General features: G+C 45.1%; 1 protein-coding gene across 1 annotated transcript; it reads right to left on the bottom strand.

Annotated features, from left to right (window-relative positions):
- Window positions 1-1,485: 1,485 nt before the first annotated feature.
- Window positions 1,486-13,142, bottom strand: slc1a8b (solute carrier family 1 member 8b). Its single transcript, XM_074691386.1, has 11 exons — window positions 12,616-13,142; window positions 10,427-10,506; window positions 9,856-10,071; window positions 5,714-5,756; window positions 5,405-5,618; window positions 4,940-5,039; window positions 3,841-4,074; window positions 3,560-3,754; window positions 3,346-3,480; window positions 3,113-3,263; window positions 1,486-2,113 (listed from the first exon to the last, which is right to left on the bottom strand). Exons 1-11 carry the CDS (start codon window positions 12,778-12,780, stop codon window positions 1,967-1,969), a joined length of 1,680 nt encoding a protein of 559 aa, XP_074547487.1. The 5' UTR covers window positions 12,781-13,142; the 3' UTR covers window positions 1,486-1,966.
- Window positions 13,143-13,976: the final 834 nt, after the last annotated feature.

Genomic DNA, 13,976 nt, shown 5'->3' with positions numbered 1-13,976 from the left:
ACATGTCACTCCCAGAGTTCAGAGAGTAGTGAAAAGAAGAGGTGAAGCTAAACAACACATGAATTTTTCAGCATTTGATGTTACGTCTGCTGTATTTTCATTGAATGTTTGGTTTGAATGAGTTTTTATTCTGACTGCTTTTTCTTTCATATTTAGATATGTGACATATTGAGCGTGTGGATATTTGAATACACTATTTTGGATCAAAGAGGCTCAGGGGAAGATCTGTTTTAAGTAGACTTCAGCAACACCCTCAGCCTGGAGTCTCGCGCTCACGGTTGTGAAGACGTGACTCAGTGAGACAGATTTGTTTTCCTTTTCCCAGATCCAGCTCCACAAGGTAAGGTATTTATCAACAGTTAGGTAGAGCTACACTTTGAAACCTGACAACAAGCTAACTTTGTCAGTTTGTAGCGTAGCTTAGCAGCTGCTATATTTCTCTCTCCTCACAGCCCGGTGCTCTGAGACGTGTCTGTAACATGTAACGTTAGTGAATCCTGGTTCTGTCCTACCAGAGCTCATCTACCAACTCCAACCTCACCAAGCAGAGCTAATGTAACCTGGCTCTTCATTTTATTGATAGACTCTCAAGTTTGAACAGACCACTGCAGAATAACTGCTGACTGTGGGTTGGAGACAACATTAGCAAAAACACATTCACCTGGGTTTAGCCTTTAGCCTGTGTTTTAGGCTTTAGCTTTTGTTTTAGCCTTTAGCTCCTGTTTAAGCCTATATTCAATTTTTTAACTCTTTAGCTCATGTATTAGCCTTTGGCTCCTGTTTTAGCCTTTAGCCTGTGTTTTAGCCTTTAGCCTATTTGATAGCCTTTAGCTCGTGTTGTAGCTTTTAGCTCATGTATTAGCCTTTAGCTCTTGTTTTAGCCTTTGGCCTGTCTTTTAGCCTTTAGCTTGTCTGTTAGCCTTCAGCCTGTGTTTCAGCCTTTAGCCCGTGTGTTAGCCTCTAGCTTGTGAATTAGCCTTTAGCTCATGCTCTATCTCTCTCCTGTTTCTCTTTCTTCTGCTCTTCTGTCCTTTTTCTGTCTGACAGTTAGGCTCCAGTGTCCACCATCACTACAAAATTAATCACAGAAATCGTTTTCAGCAGAGAAAAACACGGATAACACTCCTCTCTTCTAAACTTCATCAGCTGGCGTGACGTTGTCATCGAGACTTAGATGAACACTTGAAATCAATCTGGTCCTGACCCAATCAGGGCACTAACAAACTAAAAACAATGTGAATAATAAAAGAAGATATTTGTAGGAATAGAAGGTCCCTCTTTACTAATCCAAAAATGGCCCTGAAAGATCGTCTGGCACATTTTGCACTGTTAGAAATAAATGAAAAACACGAAATAGTTTGTGTATTGCAGGATTTTATAAGAAAAATGAAGAAATGAATTAAAAGCACAGGTAAAAAAAAATTAGGACCTAATTACATCAACATTCTCACATTAATTCAATGCCTAACATGGATAAAGGTTCACTTCAAGAAAATCTGCTTTCTTCAATATTTCTTTAACTTCAAATCTTTCATCCTCCCAGAATCACTGAGATCATGATAAGGCAACTCCGAACCTGAAGTCTAAACCTGCCATCAAACATCGTCAGTGCAGCCTGTGAGAGATTTAACGTCACCTCTAGTGACAAACTAACATCATCGATTCTGCACGTTTCAGAGCCACTCTCAACGTTTAGGTTACACGTGAAGCAGAAAGGATTTCTCCTCTGAGTGGAGACAAACATATCAAGTAATGAAGGTTTCAGTTTGAGCATGGCACAGGTAAAGTCCATCAGAGCGGCTGAATCCTGACACCACTCCGTCGTTGATCTCCCTGACAGGTTTTATTCAGACTGGATTTGTTTTTTCCTGCTGAGCGTCGTGCGTTGGTCCCTTTGGACCCGGGTCAGGCGAGTCTTTGTTCTGTAGAAGGCAGATTCATTCAGCGTCGGCTCAGTGCGAGGCTCTTAGACCTGGCAGAGGTTGTAGCAGGCCACAGGTCTCTCCAGGACGTTGTCTCCATCTACCTCGAACACGTAATCACAGCGGTGTGAGATCAGAGGAGCGTCAGAGAACGCCACGCTCTGGTTCCCGAAGGAGATGACCGTGTCCCTCTGTGGAGGAGAGGAAGACATTGTTATACTCAGCTCAGACAAAAGAGGAATTTTTATTTATTTATAACTTTATAATTTTCATGTGATTCACAGTTTAACACCAAAGTTTCTCTTTGGATGGAGCTGTCATCAAAAATCTCTGAGTAAAATGTGATGAAGTTTGTTGTTAGCATTCTGCTCAGAAAACTGCCGTGACCTTTTACAACTTCAAAAGAAACATTTTTATCCACTTTGACTGCTGCAGCCGTCAGATGACCCAGCCTCGATGAGGCCCGCAAAAACCAGTCAGGCCCAACAAACCCTGAGACGGTCTGCTTTACAAAGGATCCTCCTCTAACGTCACCTTCCTTTCCTGCCTGTCCACGCCCATCACACAGCACCAACCTCACCTGAAACAGCTAACATTACATACAGAAAGTGTTACTCCTGTGGTTTCTAAGCATGAACAAATAGACATTAGAGCGCTGATTTTTCTCTGAGGTTGAGTTTGAGGAGGCTGTAGTTCACAAAGAAAGTAACTAGGGTTAAAGCTAAGGGGCAACACCTGATTTAGGAAAATGAAATCTATGTGGGAGTGCTAAAAGTTGCTGTTCATTGAGAATCCGCATGAGGCTGGCTACAGAAAGATCAGAAACCACGTATGCATCAAAACAAAACAAAAGAACTGAGTTTAACAGCAGTAAAACATGTTTACAGCCTGGTTCAAAAAAGGCTTTGGTCTGAAACGCTGATTTCTCCATCGAGGCACTCTGAACGACAGTGAATGTTTTTCTGACTCAATGGTTTAGAAGATACTAGGAAGTTTGTCCAATCAGAGACACAGCTCAGGTCAAGTGACAGGCGCCCAATAGCTGTTAGAAAGGAAGCTCAAAACCTGCGTCAAAACGAACATGGCCCCGCCAACGATTGGCTTCATTACTCTGCATCAGCAACAATGTGCTCAAATCCCATGTGTCCAAAGCATGAAAGTCCCCTGAAGGTGGTCTGTGTTGTTCTCACCCGTTGGGGGCCGCCGCCGTTATCCGCTGCAGTGGTGGCAGCAGCCGGAGAGGAAGTCGCTGCTTTCTCAAAGTCCTTCCTGCACAAATGCGCCATGATCCCAGCAGCTAAGGCATCACCGAGGACGTTGATCATGGTCCTGAAGCGATCGCTGTAACAACAGGAAGTATGTCACACTCTGCCCCTAAAATCTCCCACAATGCTTTGTGCTCTGAACTAAACATTGGACTTACAGAACCCAGTCGATCGCCACGATCAGAGAGATGTCAGCAGGCGGTAACCCCACAGAGGTCAGGACGATCACCATGGTAACCAGACCTGCCTGAGGTATCCCAGCTGCGCCGATGCTGGCTGCTGTGGCGGTTATACTGCAGAGAGGAGAACCAGGTGTTAGAGATGTGAACTGGTCTCAGTCCAGTCCCTCTCGTTAACTCAGTGTAACCTCACCTGATGGTGACCAGCTGACCAAAGTCCAAGTCGTACTCGTTGACCTGTGCGATAAAGATGGCTGCCACTGCCTCGTATAAGGCCGTTCCGTCCATGTTGATCGTCGCTCCCACGGGCAGCACGAAGCGAGCGATCTGGCGGTCCACGCCGCAGTTCTCCAGCAGACACTTCATGGTGATGGGCAACGTGGCCGAGCTGCAGAGGACATAAGGAGACGTCATGAAGCTTCAGTCACAAACGCGCTCAGGTGCTGAGAAGGATCAGGAGGGCGGGGCTCTCACCTGGACGACGTGGCCAGGGCGATGACCAAAGCCTGCAGCAGGCCGCGGATGTAGGGGAAAGGGTTTTTACGAGTGAAGAAGAAGTAGAAGAGAGGCAGCAAGATGAGGCCGTGCACGAACAAACCCGACAGCACCGTGATGAAGTACATGCCCAGCTTCTCCCCCAGGTGAGCTGGGTCGTCCATGTCCAGGATCTTCCCGGCCACCAGGAACACTATCCCGAAGGGGAAGTACCTGCACGGAGGAGAGAGCGGTGAACATGTGTGTATGCTCCAAAAAAGAAGTGAGCCAGAGTGCGTCTGTTTCTTCATCCTGTTGAATAATAAAGCCTGATCACTTCACTTGGCTCTCTGCACATCTCTTTATAAATACACAAAGCCTGCTCCATTAAGAAAAGTGTCCCGAGTTTGGGGCTGAGACCTTGACTGGCCCGATCTTAGCTCAATGAGCAGCGTTGGGATTAAAAGGAAAAGCCGCCTGTGAGCCTGATCTATCCTCCCTGCCGTCAGTGCCTGACCTCGCCGAGGCTCCTGGGGCTGAATGTTCTCTGAGGCTTTTTCAGAAAGAGATTAATGAGCATGACTCAGATCGGACGGGAGTTCAGGTCACTATAAAGTTATCTCAAGAATCGACCAGAAAAATCTCCAACAGGAGTCTGAGAGCTCTGGTTATTGTGAAGGAACAGGACACAGTTTGAACCGTTAAAAACAGACAGAAACAGAAAGTATCGTCGAGTTTCTTCTCTGCAAAGACCTGACTGAGCCTGCTTTAGACCCTGGTGCTGATACACCTGTGCAGAGGGTGATAAAATCCTCTCTTTGCTGTTTAAAGTGTCGTCAACACGCAATAACACGCTCTCATCATCTTTCTGATAAATGTTCCGTTCAGACCGCGGCGTCCTCAGGACAACGCTCCATTCACACAAACTCAATCCTCTCCTGGACGTATTGGCTCCCTGGAAAGGACACGTAAGGTGCCAGCAGTGAGTCTTCCTCGAGTTGTGCCCTGAGGAGTATTTTTAGCTCTAATCTGGCTCTGCTGTGTGTGTGTGTGTGGTCTGTCTTATTTTAAGACGGTGTGTGTCAGAGTGCCGTCTCACCACATCGCTGCGTTGATGATCTTCATGACGCACTCGTTGATGCACTGACAGACGTTGACCAGTGGCGCTCCACGTTCTCCCATCTTCCCCAGCAGCAGCCCTGAGGATGGACAGAGCGTTCACACGTGTTTCTGACACGGCTAATTCTGCTTCTGTCGTTAGAGTCGTCCTGAGAAGATCAGGACGTTTGGAGCCGTGGCTGCAGAAATCACCACCTTTACTCTTAAAGCTCAGAGACGACTAATGTGAAAATCATTTCCCCTGATCTATCTGACAGGAGCAGATGGGATTAATCACCAAATTAAAAACAAAACACAGGATTAAAATTAAAACAGTCTTCTGAACATTTTCCTTTTCATCCAGAGGAGGCGCCAAAATCAACGTAGACTGAAAGTTCCCCCCAGGAGTTTTAGATAAAGTTTATCTTTGTTTAACTCTCCACATGGAGCTGGGAGCGTCACTCACCCATTGTAGCCGAGAAGATAACGATCCCCAGCACGTTCATCCCTTTGCTGGTGCTCGGGACGATTTTGTACTTGATGTCAGGAGCCGGGGTGATCTCCAGGAAGACCGGGTGGCCCAGCTGAGGGTTGTGATAGTCGGGCATGACGTAAACATAGTTGGCCTGGGATTCCTTCATGTCCGTGCTCTTGACGATGGGAACGAGGTCTGTTCGATACTGAAGAGGTCAAAGGGAAGACAGGAGAGATCTGTTAGTGTTTGAGGGAAGAGTCATCGTGTTACTGAATGATTTATTCACAGATATGGACTCACCTGCTGAAAAGTAGCTTCAACGAGATTTGATGGGATCATGTTCCTGGAAAAGACGAGAAGAAGAATTTATCAGATCATGTCTGCAGCGACTCATTCAGCTACGGTTTATCTCTGTTTGGATCAGTGCTTCATTCATTAACTCACTCTGAACATCGTGTTCATTCAGAGATTTTACTCCAGGACAGAAACTTTATTTTCACTCCCATCGTGTCGAAGCAGGAACAGAGGAGCTTTAATTTCTCAGGGGCCGTTTACACAACAACGGTTTTAAGGTGAAACGTAAAAGTTTTGTTGCGTTTCAGCCACACATTTACAAACTTTTGAAACTGGCCTCCGGAGTGGGATTTGTCTGAAACACCGTTGCCATGTTGTTACGATCGTCACAAACTACGATGCCGTGCTCGTGCTGCTCGATCTGTGACTATCTGTCAACAAAATGAGCATCTGTTGCTCCACTTCTGCTCGTAGCATTCACCAACACACCAGATGATCAACTCTACTTCAGAGGAGATCTACCTAAAGCTGCTTCTGGACAAGACTAAGATTATTTTCACTGCGTTTTTGCGTTTTCAGGTGAAACGTTGTCGTGTAAACGTGGCCTCAGATAATATCAGAGTTGTTGTGAGAGCTGCCGCTGAGCACAGAGGAGCTAAAGAATGAGCCCCGAGCTTCAACTGGATCTGACCAGGACCAGGACCAGGATTGGCGTCTCTGAATCAGTCGGTCCTCAGACAGTTTGACCCTTTCACACTTTACTGCTGCCGTTAAATGACATTTTTTAGGGTTAGTGGACTGAAAGGATCGTCTGTTGGATGTTTTCTCCTCTTCATGGTGTAACCTCAGCTTGTTATAAATCATAAACCTTTGATTTTTCTTTAAATTACATTAATTGAATTACTGATGCTGTACTTGGGGAAAAGAATAATCTCAGTACGTTAAAATCTAATAAGACATTTTCATTCACTTATTCACACAAATAACCCTCCGTATCCAAACAATGAATATAATCGAACATTCAGCTCCTCAGCTGACCTCAGGTTAACCTCCTTCTTCGGTCACGTCTCCTCTACCTGAAGTATTTCAGGCCCTTAAAGAAATTTAACTTAAACAGGGACATTTTTGTCCTTTCGAGTTGTTTTTTGCTCTATTTTTGGGCGTAGTTTTGATTGTTGTTTTCCACGTGAAAGTTTTTTTTTTTAAATAAAAGTCTTAGAATTCTAACCTCAAGCTTTTTTTTAAAGTCAGAAGTTTTTTTAGCCAATGAACTGGGGACAAATTTATGAACCTTTGAGAATGATAGAGGACAGAAATATCCTTAACCAAAAACTTAAATAAAAACATGACAGACACATATTTTTAACTTTTTCCTCCAGATCTTTTAATCAACTTCATTCCAACTCAAAAACAGGATGGATAGGACTGAAGTTGATTGAAAGAGTTGAGGAAAAAGGAGGAAAAAATATTAATCTGTCATGTTTTTGCAAAGGTTTTCTGTAGAGGACATTTTTGTCCCTTGTGTCCCTGAAAGAGGAGTTAATTAAAGGGGCCAACAAAGGTTGAACTCATCCTTGAAGAACACAACATCATCCAGCAGATCAGGATACGATCAGGATCAGATCAGTCCTCGTTTTCACACAAAGTTTCTTTAAAAAACTTCTTTAAAAAAACAGAAACCAAAGTCAGAGATGAAGCTGAACTGCTGAGTCGTATTACCCATGTTCAGTGGCTTTTTAAGGAAAATGAGCAGGTTTTAATTTGTCTTAGACAGGGTGTTGTTTTTTTTAAGTCTTTATTTTGTCCCTCTGGTGCCCCCGTAGTATCTTTACTTGATGTTCAGCTCAACACTTTGTTTTAGCTACCAGCTCTTTAAGGCCCCCCAGTTTACAAGCCCCCTTCCCTCTGATTGGTCAGCCCTCTGGAGGCCTGTTCAAACCATGAATTTTTTTTTGAGATCTCAAAATCAGACATTTTCCTTCGACATGTAAATGTGGCTCGTAACGAGTCTAATAAAACATTTTTTCCTGAAAAAAGAACAAAAACAAACTTATAATAACTGACTGTGAACTCTGTGCTCTCAGGGTTTAGTGCTCACTCTATTCTTACATGTAACATGTGAATAAAAATAAAGATTAAACTTCTGCTGTAATCCCTGATGGATGGTCACAGAGGAGCAGATCGAGGCACGATAAGTTCCCTCGGCGCAGACAGCGTCTCTGTAAATACAGCACACGTCAGGGACTGTAAAGCCACGCACAAAGCTCGTCAAACACGTAACAGGACTGAAACGTACACCTGACCTCTGGCTGCAATAATCAGGTTTAAGAAGCAGGTATAAGTAGATCTCTGACATGAATGGCCGCGTAGAAAGCTGAAGAGTGCGTCTAACACGGCACGGCTCGCAGCAGCTTCTGAGAAAGTGCAGATTAACAGATCACATTAAGTGTCTTCCTGTTCCTGGCCGACCGGCGCCGTGAAGTGACTCTGCAGCTTTCTAACAGGAGCGTTTCCCCTCTGTGGGCTTTTTATTCAGGGGGAAATCCTCCGTCTGTGACCTCAGACTCCGAGGTTTCAGATTCATCAGTGTCATTAAGGAAGACGACTGATCGACACGTCCTGATATTTATGTTTTATTTTCAGGAAACAGAATAAAATCATCTGTATCTGTAGGAGACTTCCTCTACTCCCTGCTGGTGGTTCCTTGTTTCCTGCCTCCTCAGTGAAGCCTTGTTGTGTCCGCTCAGACTGATCCTCAGAGTCTTTGTGGTCACTGAGCGTCCTGATCCTGAAGCAGTGTCACAAGGTCTGGATTTAGTCTAATTGGTCTGCACCATTGACTTTGTCCGCAGCCTGTACTGGGTTTGCTCAGCTTATGGAGGGTTGGTTATCCTGGTCAGTTACTCAGAGCTACTGGATCCTGGGAAAAGCCCACATCACGGGGGGATTTCCTCCACGTTATGGAAGAGAAAGACTCAGCTGGGATCCTGCTTGGAAATAGAAAGGACTCCAGGAAGTCACGGCTTTGGATCATTCCTGATGAAACGGTCAGGAGCTGAAGCGCTGACAAACTTTGAGCTGCTGGAGATAATCTTACGTCTGTAATAGATCAAGGACCAGGAGCCTGGGCCCTCAGAGTGAAAGAGACCAGAGAGCAGAGAGCCTGATTGTCCTGAGGTGGTGGGACGATGCCAATCCAAAAACACAGGAAGTCCCCGTCACAGAAGCAGCATCGTTTCCTCAGACGCCTCGAGGCAACAGAAGAAAATCAACTCTTCCGTTGCATGGTTTCATCTCAAACCTGGCTTCAGTATCTGCTCATTTTTTACATTAATGTGCAAAATATTCCCAACTCGCAACCTTCCTCTAGTGTCTTTCGTGAGCCACTTCCTGGGTCACTTTCCAGTCAGGTCTGAACGTCTCTACCTCTCAGACTTTGCACACAGCTTGTGAGACATTTTCCCACCATGTGAGCTTGCATGAAAGGAAAGAAGTCTCATAGCCAACAGTTTCTAAGGCAATATTTCATGAAGATGTGTGAGAAAAGCACCAAAACCTCCAAAGGAGAGCAGGACGTTAACCTGCTGCATCCTCACAGCCGCTCACCTGGATGCTTCATGTTCAGTCACAGGTGTGTTTGAAGGATGACATTCCTCCTCTCTTTACTAAAAGGTCTTAAAATACTCTTAAATATAACAAAACAAACTTCTTACTCTTTTTGCAGGATTTAAACCTTTAGCCTGGAGGACGGTAACACTCTTAGGATACTTTTGGTTGATCAACAGCTGTCAGAAAACTCATCTCTATGTCCCAGACTTTGATCCAGGTTCCATAACTGTTCAATATATAACCATAAAAATATGTGTAAGCGTAGTTATGGTCCCCAGAGAATAAACCAGGAAGGCTCTGAGTTTGAATCTGGCTTTAAGAGACGGGAAATACTCAGAGAAAAACCCAGGAGCAGCTTCAACGTCTGATAACGTAGACACTCCTGGTCCCCAGAGGAGGCATCTCTAGTGTGTTGAGTTTCTGACATGAGGAAAGATGTGTTGGTGGTGTCAGCGGTCAGGAAGAGTCGCGTGTACACCTCTTTGGAGTGGTCTATGGATTATTTCACAGTGGTTGTGTCTGTGTCTGTGGACACTAACCTGATGAGATCCAGCAGAGCGTCAGCCGACGTCATCACGGGCCCTGAGTGCGCGTGGTGACCGTCTATCTCTGAGCCCACGCCGGGCTGGATGATGAGCACCAGCACGATGCCGACGATGACGGCGATGAAGGTGGTCCACAGGTAGTAGGTGATGGTGAGGACGCCCAGCCGACCGCTGGCCTTGGTGTCCATGGCCGACAGGCCGGACATAAGACTGAGCAGAAAACCAGAGTTATCGGACTGATCCAGGAGTTAAAAAACTCTGTTTTAGACTTTAACAGAAACTGGAGGAAATCGTTAAGTTTTTCACTTTCTGTGGTTTTCTGTTTATTTTATTTCTGTTCTTTGTTCTCATGTGAACATTAGCGTGTCGTGTAGTCCGTGAAACAGTTATCTACCGAGAGGGTTGGATGCAAAAATATCAACCAATCATCAACATCATCAGTGAAAATACCTCCAAGAAAAGAATATTCCAAAAAAAAGGAAAAAAAAAAAACTCAAAATGCTCAAAAACACTAAAAACAACTTTATAAAGAAAATTAACTCTGAGTTGATTTTTAGAAACTCACCTGGAGGTGATGAGAGGCAGAATCAGCATCTTTAACATCCTCATCAGCAGCTCTCCGGGGAAGGAGAAGTAGATTTTAGCCTGTGTGAGAGAAAAAATCAAACTTAGAGTTTATTAAAGTTCATCTCTCAGAGTTTATCTTATTGTCTGAAACAGCTGGAGCACGGAGCAGCTGAGAGCTGAACACGAGTTCATGTCCTTCATGTTGAAGCCCTCAGAAAGCTGTTTAAGGTGAAGGCACCGTGAGGAGTTTTCATGTTTACACTGAATACAACTACATTTCCCATGAGCACCACCACTCACTGACATGAAAACAGGAAACAGATTTAATTTTTCAATTCCTCCTTTTTTGGTTCAAAACACATTTTTACAGATTGGGGAATAATTCATAGCTATCATCAGCATCTCAACAACAGATCTTTGTAATCTGGATTATTGATAGTTAGCTCACAGCAGGGGCGGAGCCAAGGTTTCAGGTTTCATGTTTGGTTTCTTTTTGCATCTTTAATATTTGACTGTTTTTTATGATCTACCTACGATTGCTCTCCATGGTACCAACCCCCCTGTTCAAATCCCGCCCATATAATCTGATGCAGGATATTCATAACTGTCTTGATCATCATTTATTTATTTAGTTTTGCCGATAGATTTTTAAAAAACTATTAAAAAAAGTAAAGTTTAAAATAAGAAAAGTGGGAGGGCCTGGGACCCTTGGACCCACCCATAGCGCTGCCCCTGGCTCACAGGAGGTGACCGTACAGGCAGGTTTATGGTCATCCATCACAGTCTGATGTAATGCTGTGACCTCCTGTGTCTCATCAAACGACGGCATAAAAATTAAATCCTGTTTATCGTCGATTAGCTCCTTTAGCTTAGCTTAGCCCTGGTTGTCCAGTTTCTACGTCCCAAAGAAAACTTCTGCAAAACAAAAATCGACGTCTTTTCCTGCTCCAGTTTCAGACACAACATGTCAACAGAGAATTAGATTAGTAAAAAATAATCCTCTTGATTGATAACTTTATATTTTCTGCCAAACTTTAGCTGCAGATCAATCTCAGCCCACGCTAAAGGTGAAGATCTCAGAAAGGGAGGCTTGAAGGAGCGACTGTCCTGAGCCAGTTTGATGACGTCTCTACACTCATTGTTCCCAAACTGATCGTCTCTTAGTCGCTCTCTTTGACTTAGACTGAAATATTCATTAGTTAAAACCAAACACCCCTTTCTTTGTCTGATTGTGGCTGTAGAGTCACCTCAGACCTCAAACTGTTTCATAAACCATGTTTCTGGTCCCTGGATCTGTCTGTCCTCAGATAGTAAACATGTTTTTTCCACACGTTGGTAATCTTCCTTCATGACGCAGAAAGAGCCAAGAACGAGTTAGATTACTGTCAGTTTCTGCAGTTTGATGCTGTTTAATCCACTGCTCTCGTCACAACGAGCACACAGACTAACCATCGATCCTGTTTCTGCCAAAACACGTCATCTGCTGCTGATCAGCCAAGATCTACATCAGAGGGTCTCTGGATGACTTTTAACCCTGTGACCTGGAGGGAAAGATCAGGGTTTTTATTCGTTAGACTGAAAAAGGCCTCTCTGAGTTTTGTTACGGTGTAGCTGGATTTCTGTGCCCTGTGATGGTGGCACAGTTCAATCCAATTACAACAAACAAACGTCCTTGATGTAAATCCTTTGATTGGTTGCGTTTCCTCGTTAAGGTCTGGACCAATCAGAGGCAGAGTCAGAGCGGGACACAACTTTGTCATTGGAGGAGACAAAAAGCTTTGAACAGTAACCGTCTGATGTCACAAAATAATCTGAAGTTTCAGTTTTTATCTTTGATCTTTGGGTTAAAGTGGTGAAATCACTCTGCTCTCTGTGAAGGGAAACTGATGAGACGCTGGTCGACTGCTTTACGAGATGACTGGTTCCTCCGTCAGAGGAGGTGGAGGAAGTTTTGGATTGACGCCTGTCGTAACCTGACGTGAAGTTCACTCTCCACTAAAATAAAATAACTGTTGAGAGCTCAAACTCTCCTACATCACATCAATCACTGTCGGGACTCGAGCTCCTGCGTCTCCTGAAAGTGAAGTTAAAGAGTCTAAAGTGTAAAAAGCTGAAAACACTGCTGCAGCGTTACATAACAGATTACTGCAGCCTCCTCTGAGTTTCCACCTGCGTCTCCATCCATACCTGAGTGGAAAGGTTGAGCGACCTCAGGAGAAATCCCAGAACGCAGCCCGTAACCACGGCGATGACCGACAGCGTCAGCAAGCCGTTCCTCTTGCAGTAGTCCTTCACGTACTCCCGCACTTTGAGCGACACCACGCCGTTCAGCGCCTTCTTGAAGCCCTCCATCTCGCTTCAGGCTCGCTCCGTATCCCGGGCAGACCCCCCCCTCCTCCCCCCTGAAGGACGCAGGTATCTGGATCTCCTGGTGGGCAAAGTCGATGGGTGTGTATCGCCTTCCCAGTGGAGCTGAGCAGTGTGTGTCTCGCTGTACGAGCCGCTCCAGTCTGAGGGAGGAAGCGTTGACGGACTTATTCCTGGTAAAGCATTGCCTAAAAGGATTATCCCTATCTCATGCTAACAACAACTCCTCCACCGCCTCCAAGGCTCATTAAGGAGGCTGAAGGCAGGAGTTCAGCGCTGATAAGCTCCTCCTTTTATAGCCTATTATGAGTTATTACTACCCCAACGCCATTAAGTCGCTCCATTCATAAAAACAGGAGCTCAGAGCTTAGCTTACTGCCTCACACTGTGCTCCAAGGGAGACGGGGGTCAAAGGTCAAGGTCAGGGACGAGTCCTACCAGTCAGCTCCACATCCTCCAGTCACTGTGTGTGTCTCAGGTTGAGTGTTTTGGTTTGAAGGAAACTATCTGAACACTTTTTCTTTATTTATTTCACCGTGACTTTAGGCCGGGCTCGTTTCAGATCAGGGCGCGACCTCTGCGTCAGGGCTCTGATCACATCTCCTTCACATCCCCACAGTTTGGATCTCTACAAGAGGAAAAACAGATCCACATTTATCATTTTCTACAAGAGAAATAAAGAAAATAACCCACAGAGGAGGTAAACCATGAGCAGAAACCTCCTCCGACCTGCATCACGTGGGTCCAGGTCTGAGTCTATTCCTGCTCTACTTTCGCACGTCTTGTTCTCTCTGCCTACGTCTGCTGGCGTCACGGCGTCCATGCTGACTCGGGAACGGATCCAAATCTGTCCAACAATGTCTCCCCACGTCACCTGTAACCAATCCAATAACGCCTAATCCCTGTTGTTAGCAGTGCAGGAAGCAGGGTCAACAAAACAAGAGGCACTCACACACAAACATCTGTGTTTGAGTCCGCCGCAGGACGCTGATCCTCCAGGTGAGAGTCCACCTGCTCTGCATCAAACAGGACACTCAGCTCAGGAAGCTTCTCCTGCCTCTGAGAGGCCAGAGATCCTGCACGTGGTCACAGTCAGACTAGCTCACAGAAGCCCAGGAGATGTTAGAGTAAATCCATAAACACATCCTCCAGAGGGACGACTTTCAGTCATAAAACCCAAA

This window comes from Halichoeres trimaculatus, unplaced genomic scaffold, assembly GCF_033239565.1.
Source record: "Halichoeres trimaculatus isolate MK-OKI-2021-1 unplaced genomic scaffold, fHalTri1.1 fHalTri1_scaffold_17, whole genome shotgun sequence".
Classification (NCBI taxonomy): Eukaryota; Metazoa; Chordata; class Actinopteri; order Labriformes; family Labridae; genus Halichoeres; species Halichoeres trimaculatus.
This window is presented reverse-complemented; position numbering and strand designations above follow the sequence as displayed.